At 44.7% G+C, this 22,723-nt stretch overlaps 1 protein-coding gene across 1 annotated transcript in view; it reads right to left on the bottom strand.

The window, feature by feature from the left end:
* The window catches only part of LOC142567974 (tachykinin-like peptides receptor 86C), a 376,423-nt gene that overhangs the window by 74,217 nt on the left and 279,483 nt on the right, over positions 1-22,723 (bottom strand). The window contains exon 2 of the mRNA XM_075678072.1: positions 20,268-20,483. Coding sequence (XP_075534187.1) covers positions 20,268-20,483 — 216 coding nt within the window. The remainder of the gene's footprint in view (positions 1-20,267; positions 20,484-22,723) is intronic.

Genomic DNA, 22,723 nt, shown 5'->3' with positions numbered 1-22,723 from the left:
CCCGATGCCGCGCAATTTTCCACCGGAATAAAAAAACGCGTGTTGATAAAATTGAATAAACAGGCCTGGAGTGCTGCCTGATCCCGGTGACAAGAACCGGTAACGCACTTCATCGCAAGAGTAGCATCAGCCACCCTGGTGTAGTACTTGGCCACAACCTCCTATATGAATACAAGAATCAAACCCCGGCCCTCAGTCCCCACCGGCTGCGAAGCAACTGACCACGGCGGCGCTCAGACCTGTGATGCAGCAGACGATGCTAAGAGTACCTGGGTCCGAACAGGCCGCCATGGGAATCTGAACCTGGCATTGTTTAACGCTAGAACGTTATCTAGTGAGGCAAATCTAGCAGTGCTATTGGACGAATTAGATGGCAGTAAATGGGATATGATAGGGTTCAGTGAAGTTAGAAAGCCAAAAGAAGCAAATACAGTGCTAAAAAGTGGGCACGTCCTGTGCTACCGGAGCTTAGCGTAGAGACGAGAGCTAGGAGTCGGATTCCTGATTAATAAGGATATAGCTGGTAACATACAGGAATTCTATAGCATTAACGAGAGGGTAGCAGGTCTTGTTGTGAAACTTAATAACAGGTACAAATTGAAGGATGTACAGGTCTACGCCCCTACATCCAGTCATCATGACGAGGAAGTCGAAAGCTTCTATGAAGACGTGGAATCGGCGATGGGTAAATTCAGAACAAAATACGCTATACTGATGGGCGACTTCAATGCCAGGGTAGGCAAGAAGCAGGCTGTAGACAAGTGCGTGGGGAAATACGGCATAGGCTCTAGGAATAGCAGGGGAGAATCATTATTAGAGTTTGCAGAACAGCATAATATGCGGATAGTGAATACATTCTTCCTCTAGCGGGATAGCCGAAAGTGGACGTTGAAGAGCTCGAATGACGAGACTGGAAATGAAATAGACCTTATACTCAGTGCTATCCCTGGTATCATACAAGATGTGAACGTGCTCGGCAAGGTGCGTTGCAGTGACCATAGGATGGTAAGAACTCGAATGAGTCTAGACTTCAGAAGGGAATGGAAGAAACTGGTGCATAAGAAGCCAATCAATGAGCTAGCGGTAAGAGGGAAACTAGAGGAATTCCGGATCAACCTACAGAAGAGGTAACTCAGGAAGAGGAACTTAGTGTTTAAGCAATGAACGACAATCTTATGGGCATCATTAAGGAGTGTGCAATAGAAGTCGGTGGTAACTCCGTTAGACAGCATACCAGTAAGCTATCGCAGGAGACGAAAGACCTGATCAAGAAACGCGAACGTATGAAAGCCTCTAAACCTTCAGCTAGAATAGAACTGGCAGAACTTTCTAAGTTAATCAACAAGCGTAAGACAGCTGACATAAGGAAGTATAATATGGATAGAATTGAACATGCTCTCAGGAACGGAGGAAGCATTAAAGCAGTGAAGAAGAAACTAGGAATAGGCAAGAATCAGATGTATGCGTTAAGAGACAAAGCCGGCAATATCATTACTAATATGGATGAGATTGCTCAAGTGTCTGAAGAGTTCTATAGAGATTTATACAGTAACAGTGGCACCCACGACGACAATGGAAGAGAGAATATTTTAGAGGAATTTGAAATCCCACAAGTAACGCCGGAAGAAGTAAAGAACGCCTTGGGAGCTATGCAAAGGGGAAGGCAGCTGGGGAGGATCAGGCAACAGCAGATTTGTTGAGGGATGGTGGGCACATTTTTCTAGAAAACTGGCCACCCTGTATACACAATGCCTATGACCTCGAGCGTACCGGAATCATGGAAGAACGCTAACATAATCCTAATCCATAAGAAAGCGGACGCCAAAGACTTGAAGAATTATAGACCGATCAGCTTACTGTCCGTTACCTACAATGTATTTACTAAGGTAATCGCAAATAGAATCAGGAACACCTTGGACTTCTGTCAACCAAAGGACCAGGCAGGATTCCGTAAAGGCTACTCAACAATAGACCATATTCATACTGTCAATCAGGTGATAGAGAAATGTGTGGAATATAACCAACCCTTATATATAGCATTCATTGATTACGAAAAAGCGTTTGTTCAGTCGAAACCTCAGCAGTCGTGGAGATATTACGGAATCAGGGTGTAGACGAGCCATAAGTAAAAATACTCAAAGATATCTATAGCGGCTCCACAGCCACCGTAGTCCTCCATAAAGAAAGCAACAAAATCCCTATAAAGAAAAGCGTCAGACAGGGACATACGATCTCTCCAATGCTATTCACAGCGTGTTTACAGGAGGTGTTCGGAGACCTGGATTAGGAAGAATTGGGGATAATACTTAATTGAGAATACCTTAGCAACTTGCGATTCGCTGATGATGTTGCCTTGCTTAGTAACTGAGGAGACCAACTGCAATGCATGCTCGCAGACCTGGAGAGGCAAAGCAGAAGGGTGGGTCTAAAAATTAATCTGCAGAAAACTAAAGTTATGTTTAGCAGTCTCGGAAGAGAACAGCAGTTTAAGAAAGATAGCGAGGCACTTGAAGTGTTAGGGCTCTACTTAGGATCTACTTAGGGATCTACTTAGGGCAGGTAGTGACCGCGGATCCGGATCACGAGACTGAAATAATCAGAAGAATAAGAATAGGCTGGGGTGCGTTTGGCAGGCATTCTGAGATCATGAACAGCAGGTTGCCACTTTCCCTCAAGAGAAAAGTGTATAACAGCTGTGTCTTACCAGTACTCACGTACGGGGAAGACACCTGGAGGCTTACGAAAAGGGTTCTACTTAAATTGAGGACGACGCAACGAGTAATGAGAAGAAAAATGATGTGTGTAATGTAAAGGGATAAGAAAAGAGCAGATTGGGTGATGGAACAAACGCGAGTTAATGACACTTTAGTTGAAATCAAGAAAAAGAAATGGGGGCCATGGGCAGGACATGTAATGAGGAGGGAAGAAAACAGCTGATCATTAAGGGTTACGGACTGGATTCCATGGGAAGTGAAGCATAGCAGGGGGCGGCAGAAAGTTAAGTGGGCAGATGAGATTAAGAAGTGTACAGGGACAACATGGCCACAATAGTGCATGACCGGGGTAGCTGGAGAAGTATGGGAGAGGCCTTTGCCCTGCAGTGGGCGTAACCAGGCTGATAATGATGATGATGAACGAGAGGGTAGCAGTATCCGTAATCAAACTGAAGATATATAGATTAAAGGTGGTACAAGCCCACGTTCGAACATCCACTCACGATGATGATCAAGTAGATCAGTTTGATGAAGACACTGAATTAGCGATTAGAAAAGTACAAACTCAGTATGCTGTAGTAATGGACGACTTCAATGCAAAAGTGGGAGGAATCTGGCTGGTGTACAAGCAATTGGCAACTACGGCGTCGATTCTACGAATGCTAGAGGAGAGATGGCGGTAGGCTTCGCAGAAAGGAATAAGCTGAGAATAATGAACACCTTTTTCAAGAAGCGTAGCAACAGCAAATGAACGTGGAATAGCCCTAATGGTGAAAGAAGAAATGAAATTGATTTCATACTTTCTGACGATCCCAGCATAGTGCAGGATGTAGAAGTGGTGGGTGAGGCAAAGTGCAGCGATCATAGATTAGTGAGGGCTAGGATTCACCTGAATTTGAAGAGACAGAGTAAAATTTGTCAAGAAGAAACAAGTCAACCTAGAGGCAGGGAGGGTAAAAACATACAAATTCCGGCTGGTACTTTCAAACAAATATGCAGCCTTAAAACAGAGAGACGATGATGCCACAGAGGTAATGAATGAAACTGTAAGTAGGCTGGCTTGATAGGCAGCAATTGAATTGGGTGGCAAGGCACCAAGGCAACCAGTAGGCCAGCTCTCCCAAGTAACAAAGGACCTAATAAAGAAACGACAAAAAATGAAAGTGTCCAACTCAAGAGATAAGATAGAATTCTCGGAACTGTCAAAACGGATCAACAAAGCGAAATAAGTAATATTAAAAATTATTATGTGAGAAAGACTGAGGAAGCCATCAAAAATAGACGCATCCTGAAATCGGTGAGAAGGAAACTTGGCACAGGACAAACCAAGATATATGCCATGAAAGATAAGCAGGGTAACATTATCAGCAATCTCGAAGGTATAACAAAAGCAGCGGAAGAATCCTCTACTGACATGTACAGTACCCAGAGGACTCATGAGTACACCATTCGAAACACTAATGAACAGCATGCAGAAACCCCTCCTATAAGTAGTGATGAGGTCGGAAGGGTCTTGCAAGACCTGAAACGGGGAAGAGCGGCAGGAGAAGATAGAATAACAGTCGATTTAATCAAAGATGGAGGAGATATAACGCTTGGAAAACTGGCGACTCTTTATACGAAGTGTCTATCGACTGCAAATGTCCCGGACAGCTGGAAGAATGCAAACATTGTACTAATCCACAAAAAGGGTGATGTTAAAGAATTGAAAAATTATAGGCGCGTTAGCTTACTCCCGGTATCATGTAAAATATACACCAAAATAATCTCCAATAGAATAATGGCAACACTGGAATTTAGTCAACCGAGGGAACAGGCTGGCTTCAGGAAGGGACACTCTACAATGGATGACATCTATGTCACTAATCACGTGATCGAGAAATCCGCAGAGTACAATAAGTGTTTCTATATGGCTTGCATAGATTACAAAAAGGCGTTTGATTCAGTGAGATACAAGCCGCCATAGAGGCATTACGTAATGAATGAGTACAGGACGCTTACGTAACTGTCATCGAAAATATCTACACAGATTCCACAACTACATAAATTCTGCACAAGAAAAGCAGAAAGATACCTATAAGGAAAGGTGTCAGACAGGGAGACACAAACACTCCCATGCTATTCACTGCGTGCCTGGAAAAAGTATTCAAGCTAATAAACTGGGTAGGCCTAGGAGTAAGGTTCGATGGCGAATATCTCAGCAACCTTCGGTTTGCCGTTGACATCGTTCTATTCAACAACACTGCAGACGAGTTACAACAAATGATTGAGGACCTTAACAGAGAGAGTGTAAGAGTTGAGTGCAAGATTAATACGTTGAAGATAAATATAATGATGAATAGGCGGGCAAGGGAACAAGGGTTCAGGGTCCCTAGTCAGCCTCTAGAATGTGTGAAGGAGAACGTTTACCTGGGTCAGCTAATCACAGGGAAACCTGATCATGAGAAGGAAATTCATAGAAGAATAAAGACGGGGTTAGGTCGCATACGACAGACATTGTCAGCTCCTAACTGGAAGCTTACCATTATAATTGAAAAGGAAGGTGTACAGTCAGTGCATTTTGCCGGTACTGACATATGGGACAGAGATTTGGAGATTGACAAAGAAGCATGAGACCAAGTTAAGGATCGCGCAAAGAGGAATGGAACGAAGAATTCTAGGCATAACGTTAAGAGGCAGAAAGAGAGCGGTTTGGATCAGAGAGCAAACGGGTACAGCCGATATTCTAATTGACATTCATCATCATCATCATCATCATCAGCCTGGTTACGCCCACTGCAGGGCAAAGGCCTCTCCCATAATTCTCCAACAACCCCGGCCGTGTACTAATTGTGGCCATGCCGTCCCTGCAAACTTCTTAATCTCATCCGCCCACCTAACTTTCTGCCGCCCCCTGCTACGCTTCCCTTCCCTTGGGATCCAGTCCGTAACCCTTAATGACCATCGGTTATCTTCCCTCCTCGTTACATGTCCTGCCCATGCCCATTTCTTTTTCTTGATTTCAACTAAGATGTCATTAACTCACGTTTGTTCCCTCACCCAATATGCTCTTTTCTTATCCCTTAACGTTACACCTATCATTCTTCTTTCCATAGCTCGTTGTGTCGTCCTCAATTTGAGTAGAACCCTTTTCGTAAGCCTCCAGGTTTCTGCACCGTAGGTGAGTACTGGTAAGACACAGCTATTATATACTTTTCTCTTGAGGGATAACGGCAACCTGCTGTTCATGATTTGGGAATGCCTGCCAAACGCACTCCAGCCCATTCTTATTCTTCTGATTATTTCCGTCTCATGATCGGGATCCGCTGTCACTACCTGCCCTAAGTAGATGTATTCCCTTACGACTTCCAGTGCCTCGCTGCCTATTGTAAATTGCTGTTCTCTCCCGAGACTGTTAAGCATTACTTTAGTTTTCTGCATATTAATTTTTAGACCCACTCTTCTGCTTTGCCTCTCCAGGTGAGAGAGCATGCATTGCAATTGGTCCCCTGAGTTACTAAGCAAGGCGATATCATCAGCGAATCGCAAGTTACTAAGGTATTCTCCATTAACTTTTATCCCCAATTCTTCCCAATCCAGGTCTCTGAATACCTCCTGTAAACACGCTGTGAATAGCATTGGAGATATCGTATCTCCCTGCCTGACGCCTTTCTTTATTGAGATTTTGTTGCTTGCTTTATGGAGGACTACGGTGGCTGTGGAGCCGCTATAGATATCTTCCAGTATTTTTACATATGGCTCACCTACACCCTGATTCCCTAATGCCTCCATGACTGCTGAGGTTTCGACTGAATCAAACGCTTTCTCATAATCAATGAAAGCTATATATAAGGGTTGGTTATATTCTGCACATTTCTCTATCACTTGATTGATAGTGTGAATATGGTCTATTGTTGAGTAGCCTTTACGGAATCCTGCCTGGTATTGTTTAACTGCGCGAACAAACGAACCACAAAGACAGCGAGGGACAAGGACGGGCGCAGAGGATCTGCACCCGTCCTTGTCCCTCGCTGTCTTTGTGGTTCGTTTGTTCGCGCAGTTAAACAATGCTCGCTAATATCTACCAACTCGCCCAACAACAAGTCCTGCCTGGTCCTTTGGTTGACAGAAGTCCAAGGTGTTCCTGATTCTATTTGCGATTACCTTAGTAAATACATTGTAGGTAACGGACAGTAAGCTGATCGGTCTATAATTTTTCAAGTCTTTGGCGTCCCCTTTCTTATGGATTAGGATTATGTTAGCGTTCTTCCAGGATTCCGGTACGCTCGAGGTCATGAGGCATTGCGTATACAGGGTGGCCAGTTTCTCTAGAACAATCTGTCCACCATCCTTCAACAAATCTGCTGTTACCTGATCCTCCCCAGCTGCCTTACCCCTTCGCATATCTCCTAAGGCTTTCTTTACTTCTTCCGGCGTTAACTTTGGGATTTCGAATTCCTCTAGACTATTTTCTCTTCCATTATCGTCGTGGGTGCCACTGGTACTGTATAAGTCTCTATAGAACTCCTCAGCCACTTGAACTATCTCATCCATATTAGTAATGATATTGCCGGCTTTGTCTCTTAACGCATACATCTGATTCTTGCCAATTCCTAGTTTCTTCTTCACTGTTTTTAGGCTTCCTCCGCTCCTGAGAGCATGTTCAATTCTATCCATATTATACTTCCTTATGTCAGCTGTCTTACTCTTGTTGATTAACTTCGAAAGTTCTGCCAGTTCTATTCTAGCTGTAGGGTTAGATGCTTTCATACATTGGCGTTTTTTGATCAGATCGTTCGTCTCCTGCGATAGTTTGCTGGTATCCGGCCTAACGGAGTTACCACCGACTTCCATTGCACACTCCTTAATGATGCCCACAAGATTGTCGTTCATTGCTTCAACACTAAGGTCCTCTTCCTGAGTTAAAGCTGAATACCTGTTCTGTAGCTTGATCTGGAATTCCTCTATTTTCCCTCTTACCGCTAACTCATTGATCGGCTTCTTATGTACCAGTTTCTTCCGTTCCCTCCTCAGGTCTAGGCTAATTCGAGTTCTTACCATCCTGTGGTCACTGCAGCGCACCTTGCCGAGCACGTCCACATCTTGTAAGATGCCAGGGTTAGCGCAGAGTATGAAGTCTATTTCATTTATAGTCTCGCCGTTCGGGCTCCTCCACGTCCACTTTCGGCTATCCCGCTTGCGGAAGAAGGTATTCATTATCCTCATATTATTCTGTTCCGCAAACTCTACTAATAACTCTCCCCTGATATTCCTAGTGCCTATGCCATATTCCCCCACTGCCTTGTCTCCAGCCTGCTTCTTGCCTACCTTGGCATTAAAGTCGCCCATTAGTATAGTGTATTTAGTTTTCACTCTCCCCACCGCCGATTCCACGTCTTCATAGAAGCTTTCGACTTCCTGGTCATCGTGACTGGATGTAGGGGCGTAGACCTGTACAATCTTCATTTTGTACCTCTTATTAAGTTTCACAACAAGACCTGCCACCCTCTCGTTAATGCTATAGAATTCCTGTATGTTACCAGCTATATTCTTATTAATCAGGAATCCGACTCCTAGTTCTCTTAATTCTCTTAATTTCTCTTAATTGACATTAAGAGAAAAAAAATGCAGCTGGGCAGGTCATGCCGTGCGCAGGTTGGATAGCCGTTGCACCATTAGGCTTACAGAATGGGTACCAAGAGAAAGGAAACGCAGTGGAGGACGGCAGAAGACTAGGCGGAGCGATGAAATTAGGAAATTCGCGGGCGCTAGTTGGCATCGGTTGGCGCAGTACGGGGTAATTGGAGATCGCAGGGAGAGGCCTTCGTCCTGCACTGGACACAGAATAGGCTGATGATGACGACGACGATGATGATGATGATGATGACGACGATCACTGCAGGATATAAGAAGGATATTATTACCACAATAGGTGATTGACCGTTCTGTGATAGTACTCTTGTAGCAAATTTCGCATTTACAAACTTTCGCGTAAACGAGCATGAAAAAGAGTATTCGTCCTTCTAGAGTCGATGCTTTTCAACAAAGAAAACGAAAACGCAGTGTTCTGTTCCGTTTCATTCCTTGCAACTATTTTGTACAAAAGTTTCTTTCAAATGACTTAAAAATATGACTGGTAAGAGCGCGAGCATTTTGTCAGGGGAAACAAATTAGCAAGGAAAATAACATGGTTTTTTGTTGTCTTTCAATATATAGTCATATTTTGAAGGAGGTTGCATGAACCAGTAAACTTAAGTCATTAAAATTCAGTCGTGCATATAGCAGTCGAGGTGTAACCAATGTATTTTATTCACCAGCGGAAACGTGAATCTGATTGAGTCTGAAACGTGAGTTAAGAGTCCATGTGCTAAAGCACGCCATCAATAAATTGTGGACTCGGAGCACCAGTCGTACACAGCTGTCCTTTCTGTTCAGCTCATATAAGCATTTTTGCACGTATTACTGGTTCTCGTGGCTTGTGCATTCGCATATATAGTTAGGGTGCCTGAATATATAACAGTTTCAATGTATGCCAACATTTAAATGCGTATCTCTGCATATCCGCAAGCTTTATAATAGTAGAGCTCTGAGCAGGTGACGTATAAGTTAATAAATGTCGTACAAAGAAACTTTTCTATTGAATTAACATGTACTCTTCTTCTTTGTAAGAAGTGTACTCACATTTGCAGAATGCATGTGCACAGCGCTGAGATAGAAAGAATGAGAGTAAAGGCTGGTAGGTTAACCAGATATTAGTCTCTGGTCCGCCACAAATGCATCTGCGTACCCATTTCCCTGTGTTTTCCCTTGCACTTTGCAGTAGAATAACACAACCTTAAGCGGCCGGTATGGCAAGTGCGCCTGTTCAACTTGTAAACTACAACAGTGAGCGCCGACCACTTGCAAGCGGACTCTGCATCTACCGAGCTGCATTATCTCCCGTATTTACAGCAGGCACTTCCATACGCACTTCCATACGCGCTTCAACATGGTTGACAAAGACTGAACCTTTGGGGAAAGCAACGCTTCCAGCATTACGCCCAAAAGCCTTTCACTTTAACTTGGCAATATGTCCGATTATTGCACCTTTAGACTTCGTGTAGTTTCACTGCTTTTCTTCTATATTATGGAATTCCCGGCAGCAAGATAACAGAACTTTGATTGGGCTTCCCGACAACCTATGTCAGTAACAAACGTAAATTTTTGAGAAGAAGGCACCACCTACATTTTGCCATTGTTTGCTTTATAAGCAGTTTTCCTATGTTGTGCATTATGCGAACTATTTCTAGTTCTTTTAAAGAGGAATGGAGAATGTCAAACAAACAATGGTGAACAAAGGCAGATGAAGAAACTTCTTGGTGTCATTCTCGATTCAGTCATGAGAAAGGCGGGATATTTGGAGCATGAGATCGGAGTTGTCTGCTCAGCGCTGCAGCAAACACTAGACATCACAAACTTTTAAGCTGCTGCCTTAGTACTAATGTTGGTGTACACTGGCTTCCGAATTATCTTTATTCCTCTAAAGTAATGCCAAGAACAATACTTGTCTGAACACAGTTGTCGATGCTAGTAAATGGCGTGAAATATGATTTCGTAACGTTGAATACGCATATGTAAGTCACGAAGCGCTGTGAAATTAGGCACGAGTGTACGAGATTAAGATAGCGGTACTGTCAAGGCATCATTGTGAAGAGTTGAAGAAAGTGCGAGTAGCTAGGTTGCATGACTTTGAACGTAATGCTGAAAGGTGCTGTTGCACGCGGTCTTATAAGCAGTACCCGAGGTGTACGAGGGGTAGCTTACACGTTGTGAAGGGTAAGTAGATTTCACAGACAACATGGCATGTACCCGACAGAGTGTTCGGCAGCACCTAACGATCGTCTATTTATAGAGGCGATGCATATTATGAAGAAAACAAAAACAAAACGTGCGTGGTGTCATAAGTACAGGCAAAATATTTCGACGAACTTATTGGCAAACAGACCTTTTATTCTTTCGCTTTTCTTCCCTTGTTATTCTTTCCCATTTGATGGCAGGCGTTGAAGGAACTCTTGAAAATGTTTCCTAACGTTGCAATATTGGTATGTTGCAAGTTCCTGCAAGTGTGTTTCGTCAGAAATATGCTTCGCCTTCCCGACAGCTGACGCCCACCTTGTCGCATTTTTGTAATGTCACGCCCTGCAATTTCTTTCGGTTTCCTGCCATCTTTTTCTTTGCTTATTTACTCAGCGTTTATATCTACCAGCACCTGCGAGAGTGAGACCGCTTCACATTGTTTTTTTCTCCGCAAGAAAAACAAGGACCTCGACCTAAATTGAGCTCGGACTGTGTGCTCTCTTGTAGGACAGTATTTACAAAGCTTACCTCAGGTGAAATTCTAACATCACTGCCTGGCTTTCGAGGGATTCCCCCTTAAAAGAGCTATTGGCGTAATAGCAAGGCCGCGAACTCAGCCAAGGCCATTTACCAACGACGCTTACGTAAAATGAGTTTTGTGAATACTGGACCGCACACTATTGGCCATCACCGCGGTGGCCATGCCGTTATCGTGTCAATCGCTTTCGCGAGTGATAGGCGGCTGAATGCGCGTAAGGCTGGCCACTAAAATGCTCAGGAGGAAGCTAAGAAAATTCCTCGCAAATGTATAGAAATCCGAGCAACTTATACACCACAGGCAGCTAAGCTGTTAAGGGAGTTATAGGCTTCTCACGTGCGTGTCGTTTGCGACGGGAGGAAGTCTACGGAAGACTTTACAAACTCTTGATTCAACACGGGGCACTTTCATTGACATATCCGAGTGTGAGTTACTGGCTGTTCTTAATGATGGTTGATCAGTGACGCCGGCGCAACACTGCGAGTTCTCGCCGGAGCAGTAGTCATATACGGCCACTTCGGGGCTCCGGCACTGGCTGTGCTGCTGGCTGTTCTGTGGGAAACATTCGATGCCGAACGTGCTGCCATATGTCGCCACCGCCGCTCGAGAAACTATTGTGGAAGACCCTTAACGCGTACACTGCAAAATTTTATGAATAAGGTGTCCCAAGGTAAAGTCAAACAGGGAGGCCTTTATTGTTTACTCTTCATCAGAGTTTCGCTATCGAAACAGTTTCAAGGAGGTGAATAGCGATGGAGGTCATTCGTGGATAATGCACTGAAGAGGAGTCAGCGGTATTTGAGGGTGGCCTGCAAGGGTGTGCGCTGAGAAAACTTATAATACCTATGATTGTTGCAGAAACAGTTATCCAGTGAGTGCATCTAAAGCATGCCATTGCTAGCATTATTAACCTTGGTTTTTGACAACTTCATCGGGAAAGAAGCATATATAGTCAGCCTTCGTACCAATAAATGATATTCATTCGCTTGTATTCGCAACGATTTGCATACGGGTGTTGTCTCTATGGGTTCATGATACATTAAAGCTTAGCGTTTCCTACATGTTTCAAAACAGAGCTGCAGCAGCTACTCAAAAATAATTGACGCAGCTATGCTTCACAGTATTCTGCACATAATAAGCAGTAAAGAACGGCAAAAAAAAAACTGAAAGTTTTGGGGATGTCTGCGCAACAAGCAACTGCTCCAAGAACGTGAATAGGTGAGATAGTTCGTACATATATGGAAGCAAATTAAAACGAAAAGACGGGATGCTGCGCTGACTATCAACTCAACGATGTATTGCACGAATCATGGCTTATAAATCTTAAGACACCAAAAAGAAAGAATACAGAGAGATGAGTTATTCTCCTGATATGCGGAATAAAGTAGCCGTCGCAGTACTCATTGGCTGAGGTGTTGTGCTAATGAGCTCAATAATGCGGGTTGGATTCCCCGCCGCAGGAACGGGATGCAATAAAAAAATAGCGCTGGTGTACGGTGTATTATGTTGATGCGCTCGTGAAAGCAGTGAAGATAGTTAAAAATATTGCGGAGCCTTCCATTACGGTGTCTGTTATAGTTCAACAGTTGCTTTAGCACGCTGAATTCCAGCAATGATTCAGCTGATCAAAATGAGGTGAAATCAGAAATGTTAGCGGAAATTTGGGAAAGCTTCATTTTTTTTTTAATTTTTAACACCATGCGACGTGCTTCACATATTGCTTCATTTCAATACTCTGCTTCTTTAGAGTATATATTGGCCCTTTCGCGGAACAGTTTATTCTAGAGAAACGAGATGGTGCTTTCGGTGGCACGTCGCAAGTGGCCTGAGCGACAGCGCACGGATACCATACCACTACCGCTTCCACCCAGCTTCTGTGCGATCAGCTTTCGGAAATCCAACAAAGTTTTCACTAACACACTGTGCTCCAATCATGCCGGATTGGATCATGTTGATTGAAGACGTGTGCAGTAAGTAGTTGGCTGGAAAAATAATGATTGGCATGTTAAGGAAGTGCGATCAAATGTGCGCCGGTTAGATAACCGTTGCACCATTAGAGTTACAGAATGGGTACCAAGAGAAGGGAAACGCAGGTGGAGGACGGCAGAAGACAAGGTGGTGCGATGAAATTAGGAAATTAGTGGGCGCTAGTTGGAATCGGTTGGCGCAGGACAAAGGTAATTGGAGATTGCAGGGAGAGGTCTTCGTCCTGCAGTGGACATAAAACAGGCTGATGATGATGATCATGATGATGATGAATAGAATGAATCTGTGGGGGCAAATTAGCGGAGCGCTGCTGCTAGTGTCCGTACGTGTTACCGGCACTTCGAGTTCTACGGCTTTCCTCGAGGATACAGAAACTTAGGGATAAGAGTTGTGGGGGTTCCACTCTGCGGGCGGCTAGGGCTGAAGGCGAGCTCCGGATCTAGCCCCACGCAGTCGCTTTGTGTTACTCCCCAACCCGTAGCGCGGGAATCGCGGCCACATCGGTTTCGAACGAATAAGGCAACCAGTGGCGTCAACTGTAAGAACGTTTATTGCTACCGGCAATAAAGAACACTAGCAGAGGGACGTCCTCTCTGCAATAATAATAAATAGGCTGGCCTCGTTGCCGGGGATAGTCAGGCAACGTGGTCACTCACGGGTTGCGGCAGGTACTCCAGTCCGGCATGTTAGGGGTCCGGCCTCAGAGAGAGAGAGTCTCCCCCGGTCGCGCTGTTTTGTACCTTTTTACCTGGGCGAGGGGAACGTCCTCCTCGCCCGTCAGCTAGCTGCCCGCGAGTCGGGCAGGAAGGGCGCGCGCGCGTCGCGAGAGCGAGGGAGAATCGGGAGAGGGCATAGTGCGCCTCTCCCCTGTCTATGCCGGCTCTCGACGCGATGGCGCGGGGGATGATGAGCGCGTGTGCTCCCCACATCCTCCTCCCCTTAAGCAGCCCCTCGTACGTTGATGCTGGCACCTAGGTACGCCCAAAGGGTTCGGGCGCCCGTTTGCTAAAGTTCCCGCCAAGGTTGGCGATCAAGGCAGCGTTGCACACGCCGGCTTTGAGCGTCGGGCTTGCGTTGCTGTAGCCCTCAGCTGGCAGATACTTGATGCCGACTTGAAGGTACCCAGTCAGCGGCACTGCTCGGTCTTGGGCGGCGGACCGGCGAACGCAGTGGACGTCCCGCGCGCGCGCCGATCCATGCTTCTGCGAGACCGTCTCGCGTGGCCGCCTTCGAGCGCGCCACCGTTCGCGTGACCGTACGCGCGAACGACCAGGCGTTGGGATCCAGCATGGGGCGAACATATTCGCTCGCTATCCGGTCGCGGTGAGTCGGACTTCCTTGATTTGTCGCGCGCCCATCGGCATGTTTTGTGGATAGCAACTCGGCTAGCAGGCATTGACCTATGAAAGGTGCAATAAATGCCCTTGTGATTGTTGGCACTACTGTGTTGTCGTTCCTTTGTCCCAAGAGCACGGGTGTGAGAACCCCACAGAATTAATGGAGAATACCTTAGTAACCTGCGATTCGCTGATGATATTGCCTTGCTTAGTGACTCAGGGAACCAACTGGAATGCATGCTCACAGACTTGGAGAGGAAATGCAGAATGGTGGGTCTAAAAATTAATTTGCAGAAAACGAAAGTAATGTTTAACAGTCTCGGAAGAGAACAGCAGTTTACGGTAGGTAGCGAGGCACTGGAAGTGGTAAGAGAGTACACCTACTTAGGGCAGGTAGTGACCGCGGATCCTGATCATGAGGCTGAAATAATCAGAAGAATAAGAATGGGCTGGGGTGCGTTTGGCAGGCATTCTCAGATCATGAACAGCAGGTTGCCAATATCCCTCAAAGGGTTCTACTTAAATTGAGGATGACGCAACGAGCTATGGAAAGAGGAATGATGGGTATAACGCTAAGGGATAAGAAAAGAGCAGATTGGATGAGGGAACAAACGCGAGGTAATGACAGCTTAGTTGAAATAAAGAAAAAGAAGTGGGGGGGCGGCATGGGCAGGACATCCAATGAGGCGGGAAGATAACTGATTGTCATTAAGGGTTACGGACTGGACTCCAAAGGAAGGGAAGCGTAGCAGGGGTGGCAGAAAGTTAGGTGGGAGGATGAGATTAAGAAGTTTGCGGGGACAGCGTGGCCACAATTAGCACATGACCGGGGTAGGTGGAGAAGTATGGGAGAGGCCTTTGCCCTGCAGCGGGCGTAACCAGGATAATGATGACGACGACCACGATGACGACGACGATGATGATGATGATGATGATGATGATGATGGCCGAAATTCGCCCATCCGCCATCGTCGTATCAATAATCTTCAAAGAAAGTCCTTAAGCCCGGGAACGTCGCGAGGAACGAGCACCGCTCGTTAAACTACTACTCAGGGAGTAGTGCACACTGTACTACAGTTTGCGCGGTCATCATTACAGCACTGTCACCTTTTCCCATTTTAAATAAAAGAGAATCAGAAAAGAAACAAAATGCCGCCAGTATAGGGGGTGCATCATCGCGCAGCACGGGCATACCGGTCGTGCGCGCCTGTCAATGGTGACAACTGGACGGCACGTACTATACCTTCAGTTACGTTCTGTTGTTCGCGTTTTTTTTTAATCGCCATAGTACGAAACAGCTACCTTTCACGCCTTCTTCGCAGTAAGTACAAATCTATTGGAACTGAGCACATCCGTGAGTGATTAGGCTGAAAATAATCATGTTAGCTGCAAGAATTTGGAGTAGCGCTCTCTCGCGAGTGAGCTCACGGCCAGGACGCTGCTCGCTCCGGCTCGCTCGGCTGCCGCGCGCGCTCGTTCCCTTTGTGTACGCTTGGGACATTGCCGGCTAGAACCGTACTTACTGAAGAATAATATCAGATTACTTCTGCTGTCATGCCTTAATAGCAGTTTTTTTCTTCAAAACCATGGGAGTCATGAAAATTTGCGACTGAGATATCCCAAGCTGTGTAGCGCTGAAGGGTTCTACAGGTACTGCAATGCATGTATGCGCCGTGTCTGTCCATAAATTTTGCTTAAAAAGAATGTCTGCAAGTTCAACACGCAAATTTATGTTTGATGCTCCTCTAAACACTTAACATTCTCTTAGTATTTAGCTGTGAGAGACATCGCATATTACACGGAAGTGAAATCTTGATATTTGGTGTGAAGCTTATAAATCTGTGTTAGAAAGACACTGCCCAGCAAAGCTTTCATCATCATTCTTATTACTCTGGCGAGTTGTTTTAGCCAAATGGGGCATCTGTATTAAGGCCGAGAAGGATAAGTTAGGCCCGCATTTTGTGTGAAAAGGTTTGGTACTACTTTCACCGTTCTCTGAAACAGGCACCCAGAGACGCATTGGCTGGTAACACTTCGGCGCATCATGTATAATATATATATATATATATATATATATATATATATATATATTAGTGTCCCTGTCAGACTGTTTGCTGACGATTGTCTGATGTATAATAAAATTCGAGATAGTAATGATCAGGCCTAATTTACAGTCTAGTCTGCAAATAATTAAAAAATGGTGTGACGACTGGCAGATGGAACTAAACGCAGCGAAGTCTGTTGTTATTTCCATACCGAGAAAGAAAAAAAAATTTGCATTACCCTTACAATATAAATAGTATAACTATTAGCAGAGTCGATAAACATAAGTATCTAGGAGTAACATATACTTCTTACCTCAGATGGAATCAACACATTGATGCTGTATGTGGTAAGGCCAGCAAAGCGCTTTGGAGCCTAAGACGGAATATAAGTGCGTCGACACCTGAGGTCAAAATTTTAGCCTATAAATCCTTAATACGTCCTATCTTGGAGTATGCTAAAGCTGTATGGGATCCCTACACTAAATCCAACCAACAAAAGATTGACAGAATCCAGAGGTTACCATCAAGGTTCATATTTAACAAGTATCGCTACTGCCATTCCCCCACAGAACTTTGTAAGCTTGCCGACTTGCCTCCACTAGACTTACGTACCAGGTATGAGCGACTGAAACTAATTTACCTTATCATTAATGGTCACTTGCTTGTCGACAAACACAACTTCTTCAAAATCTCGACAAATGAAATATCCAGACATCGTCATAGCCAGTACATCAGACCCCCTCAAGTCAGAAATGATTGTTTTAAGTACAGCTTTGTCCCGAGAGGTATTACGGAATGGAATGCGCTCCCCGACTCTGTCATGTGAGCCTCATGCGTTGAGGAATTTTTGCAATGTGTACACGTTATTCTTTTTGCCGCTAATTTATATGTATATCATAACTTTGCCAAAGGTGTATCTGTTTATTTTGTTTCTTATCTTTTCGGGGAAGTTTGTAAGGTGCATAGAATCTAAACTGATTCGCGTCCCTGCTGAAATGGCTGCAGTTGTTCATTTACTTGCTTTTTGTTGTCATAATGTATCCTTGTATGTGTTTGTATTTTCCACTCCTGTAATGGCCCTTCATGGGCTGACAGTATTATATATATATATATATATATATATATATATATATATATATATATATATATATATATATATATATATATATATATATATATATATATATATATATATATATATATATATATATTGCACCACCAATCAACCACTCAACTGCAAGCGATGCAATGTGTTATAGTGACCCTCACTACCTTTTATCGACCATATGGCACTCCCCTCCCGCAACGGACGCGGCCTACTGTCGTAATGACGAGACACTCATTGTTTGCGAAACCCAGCAGTTCATTACAACTTGGAATCGAAACCATGAAGTAGGTCTTTACAGCGCCAGTTACAATGCCTATAGCATACTCGAGGCACTACGGCGCAACTAAGGCTGCCTTGAAAAGGAAAATTCAAACATTCTGCCTCACCATGTCTCGATGATGAATTGTTTAATTATGCAAACTGAAAAATATTCGCTTCGTCAGCACATAAAAGAGGACCTCGCACACCCGCCTCATAAAGGAGACGCCAGAAGCCTCACACGAATTAAGTTGACCTTTGATCTCCACTGGGGAACAATGATATCTTCTATGTGTGCCCCACTACTAATGACTGAGGCTTCCGCTTCTTGCTCGATGCAGCAAAACAGTACCAAAGGCATATTGCACTGAAATATTTGCCCCGAGCACCCTGTGTCATTTCTAAAAATAGATTCATCAAGTCTGTTTCTCAAGTAAGAAGAACCAGTAAATTGCTCAAGTGAGTTGAACGTGTAGCAAGGAAAGGGAATAAACATTGGTACATTCCTTTCCGTGTGCTGCAAACAGCTGCAAGTCTCCATCAGCTGTACTTCAAATTACCACCACTTAAATTTGACCGGTGAACAAGGGCCTAATTTATAGAAGCAGTTAAAAACGCAAGTGTTGCTGGCAGAATCTAAACTGCAGTATTGATAAGTCCTCGTGTTACTGCCGAGCGTTACTGTGAAGAAATAGAAAAATTCGATATATTGTGAACTACTCGTCGTGAGCAAACATGTTTTAGCGGGTTAAAATCAACATAAATGTTGGAGAAGGCACACAAAACCAACGTTTAATTGACATGCATGTTGCGCCATGGTGTATATGGAATTCTAACTAGATTCTTATGTGATGTGCTTTTGCGTCTATGCTTTTATTATTCACGTGAGCTACCGCTGCAAAGTGTAGATCCGTGTATGAAAAACCCGTAATGGCTGGGCTGAGCTCTCTCTGGTGGCACTATAGTGTTGCCTTTGAGAAATATATTGTCGTCTAGGAAATAAGCTCCTTCATTATATTTTCGCCCGAACGAAGACGTCGTAAAATATATAGTTGAGAGGCCTGTCATAAGTATACAAGCATAGGGAACGAGAACGAACAAACGGAAACACTGCAGAAGGCACCCGGACACCTCCCGAACTGCAGCAGAAGACAGGCGTGAGTGCGTGCACTGACGTCACGCGACCGGCGCTAGCAGCGCCCCTCTAGGTGAATCCCGGGGCTAGTAGTGACCGCACCGAGAAAATTTACAGTCAGAAATGTGACAAGCCGCTAATTGAAAATATTTGCCAAATAAAGAACGAAGAGCAAGATGCACTAATCCTGATTAAATTCATGAGCGCAAAGTTTGGATAGCTTCTAATGCATATTTTACCCCGCTTTAAGAATAGGCACCATATACGCTGCTCGCGCGGTGTGAAGATAGCCTAATCAGCTTGGAAAGGGCGATTGCATGTTCTCTCAATCTATGGGCAAAGCTTCATGTCGTCCACCCAGGCACCGTCTACGATATCTACCGAAACAGGTTTTCAAAGCCGCACCGGCATCATACACACCAATCGTGAACACGGAGGCAGTTGAGGCAAGCAATGGACGCGTCACCACCTGATCAAAGATGACAGCGCCCACGGGATCGCCGCGAAAAGGGTAAATAGTTACCACATTCTTTCTAGGTTGATTGGAAGTGCATATATCCATAACGTTTTTTTTTGTAGGTGCTTCGGGAAGGCATGCTGTGACATTCATCAGCACCGCATATTTTTTTACCAGTCTATGTGTTGTTTCAACTAATATACCTGAAGGCATAAGAAAAACTCAGGCTTCTACAGAGGCAATGCCACTGTTATGCTGTTAGCAGCCATCGCAGGGAGTCGCCAGTATTTGTTTCGTTTATTATTCGCTCGCACCTAACTCGCTAATTGTTTTTTTTGCTATTTCATTCGCATTAAGCATTACAATTATCAATTTTATAATAATTTATTAATTGTTTTTCAGTGTTCCAATATAAGGTAACATGCAAGCCTTTTCAAGAACACCAGATACGTTACTTTCGTTTTTTTCGCGCACTGTAATTGACTCAGTTCTTCATTTCCGAATGTACGCTGAAGTATGGGTTTATTTTTGTTTTGAATCACAACACATTAAACATTTGCGGTTTCTTCGCATAGAAATTAACAACATGTATTTGACTTCATCTGAACACGAGTCTTTGGTGTATTATTCGATGTAGGTCCAAGTGGGCTGAAAGACACTTTATATCTCAGTTGTACGGAACATTAGGACCGAGAAGTTAAATGAATTCGGAACAAGAGATTCTGCATTTCTCTGGATGCAGGCGTCACCCGCATTCTCTCTTGTTCTACGCCTACACTGCCCGCAAGCCGCTTTTTTTTGCGAGAGGCGCGGTGCTCGGCTAAGTCGATACGGTTGCTACGGCAAAGCGAGAAATATGTGCAGGGCTACTCACACGTAGTCAATGTGAGACATATAAGCGGGTCCATCCGGCCACATGAGCAGGCAAACCGTGCGGACGCTCCCGTCCGCGTAGCGGTACGACCGGGTTCGGGAGTAGAGCAAGTTGGGCAGAGAGAGCAATGCCGAGGCGGTCCACACCCCGCACACGGCGGCCAGTGCCAGCCAGCGCGGCAACCGCGCCCACAGGGGTCGCACCACGGCGAAGTACCTGCGATGCGAGAGAGACAAGGGACAAGGTAGTTGACACGGCGATCTAAGTTACCTTTCTCAACAGCGCTGCCGGCACGCTTGGAGGGAAGGATAAGAGCCGGTGCACAAAGTCGGTGGGGATGTGCACACCGAGCGCAGATTTACAAGCCTATGTGTTTAACTCAAAGGAACAAAATGCTACCCGCCCCTTAAAGATCAAATAGACTGCTTAAATGATATTGCGCGACATAAAAACGACACGGACGTGAAAGAAGACGACACACCAAGCGCAATATCAAGCGCAAATACCATTTAAGCAATGGATTACCAACTTGCCCGGAATGCTGCTCTCATTAAGATCAAATAGACATCGCAGAAACACGCATGCCAGAAATTTCGGTCCACTCTCACACTTGCCGTCTACCGCAGTTGTTACACTTCTTTAGAATAGGTACACAGATCATGACATTTGTCTAGAACGCCCTCTTTACGACCAAAGCAGCTTCCAGAGGATGAGGTAACCAATATGACGGAAGAAGACTCGCGAATGTAGCCGCGTATGCTCACCTCTAGCCGGTTTTAGAGCAGGTGTTACCGCTAGTTGTCGCTAGCAAAGCCCGGAGCCCACGGCTCGGCCAGAGAACACACGGCCAGAGATACGTCTTGACCTTTCTACTCACCTATGCCCTCTTCTACTGGAGTAACTCGCTTTTTTGCGTTTACAGTACCGGAGGCACGTAAAACGAGTACATGTGGTATATGGCGCCCAACGAAAGCTAAGCAAGTTTTAAGAGAAAGCTTTAGCCCGGGGCTCTTTCGAATTCTAATAAAATCCAGTAAAAGGAAAAAAAAAATGCTTTTATGTCACCTTGTCGAATTTGAGAGGAAAAAAGACAAATTCTTGCGACTCTTGCATGCATATAATTTTTATTTATAGCCCGAAGTGTTTTTGAAAAATTCCCGCAAATTAAGCCTAAATAAATTTAACCAACATGTTCACTATAATCTATAACTCCGAACCTAAAACAAATATTGCCGCTCTACGAACTAGACCTGTTAGAACATATAAAGTGCAATTTGCAGTATAAATCTACGTATTTCATGAAATTATTGAAATGTTTAATAGGGTTTTTTCCAACTTCCTACTCACAAATTAGCGGTTTGAGTCAGAGCAGCGTAAAATAATCAGCGTTGTCCGTTCTAAATATATTATTAGATGCAGTTTGCGGAATTGATATCTTTTCTTATGGCTGAGTTACAAAGCTGTGAACTCTATAGTTGAGCTTTCTGGAATCGCGCCATATACAAGAATATTTACAAAAATATTTATGGCATACATTAATAAATCTATTTCCTAAGCCGAACTTCTAGATAAAGCCGAAATTAAGGTTTCCCAACTGCTCTTAATGTTTGTCTTTGTGTTCTTAAGTTCCGAAATGTATTCCAAGGTAACAAATATGTTCTATGTTGGGTGGGGGAGCAGCACAATTCCAAAAATTGATTTGCCCTGCGAGAAAAGCGCGCTATCTAACAGGGAAAATTGAAGAAAGAATCAGCTTCACACTGGCAGACGCAGACTTTACCGTCTTGAGACAAGAGCTGGTCGACCAACTCAGAAGCGACTTCCTTTTCTCTCGCTGTCAGTACTATAGATTGCATTAGCAAGCATGGCGTTCACCTATACGCGTAAAGAACACCACGGCGTCGTGTTTAGGAAGAGACAATGATGCAAATCAACCGCAAGATACGCGCAGGACTGGGTTCGTTGACTGCGTGCAGGCTGTAAATTGCTGCCTCTTCATGAGGCATCTCTTGCAAGTACATTTTACAGCACCATGCTCCCACAGTGTTTTATTGCGCTTGCAATTATATGAACAGTACAACAGCATTTCTACCGTTGCCGTGATAATATGTGTAAGGTCCAAGTGTGACAACGTCGTCGCCAAGCGCCGTATGCTTTATGTGCGAGTGAAAGCGTGGGCGGTTAAGCAGGCGATGGTGACTCAATCTAGCGCGCGAAAGGGAGGAAAGCTGCTAGGAAACTTGTCCACCGTTGCGCACAAATAACCAGGGGGAGGGGAGGGCGTAGGGGCCGTTCTACTCCGGCGGCGGCTGCTTATGGCGAGGCCGCATGCAGCTGCGTGGGCCCTATCTTGCAAGCGACATGCGATGGGAACAGAGTGCTCATAGCTTCGTGTGCGCTGCGGGCTCGCCGCTTTGTTCGCGTTGGAGCGAGAGGCATCACGACGGTGAATCGCT

Source organism: Dermacentor variabilis, unplaced genomic scaffold (genome assembly GCF_050947875.1).
Source record: "Dermacentor variabilis isolate Ectoservices unplaced genomic scaffold, ASM5094787v1 scaffold_15, whole genome shotgun sequence".
NCBI lineage: Eukaryota > Metazoa > Arthropoda > Arachnida > Ixodida > Ixodidae > Dermacentor > Dermacentor variabilis.
The sequence above is the reverse complement of the archived record's forward strand: the minus strand, read 5'-3'. Positions and strand labels throughout refer to the sequence as shown.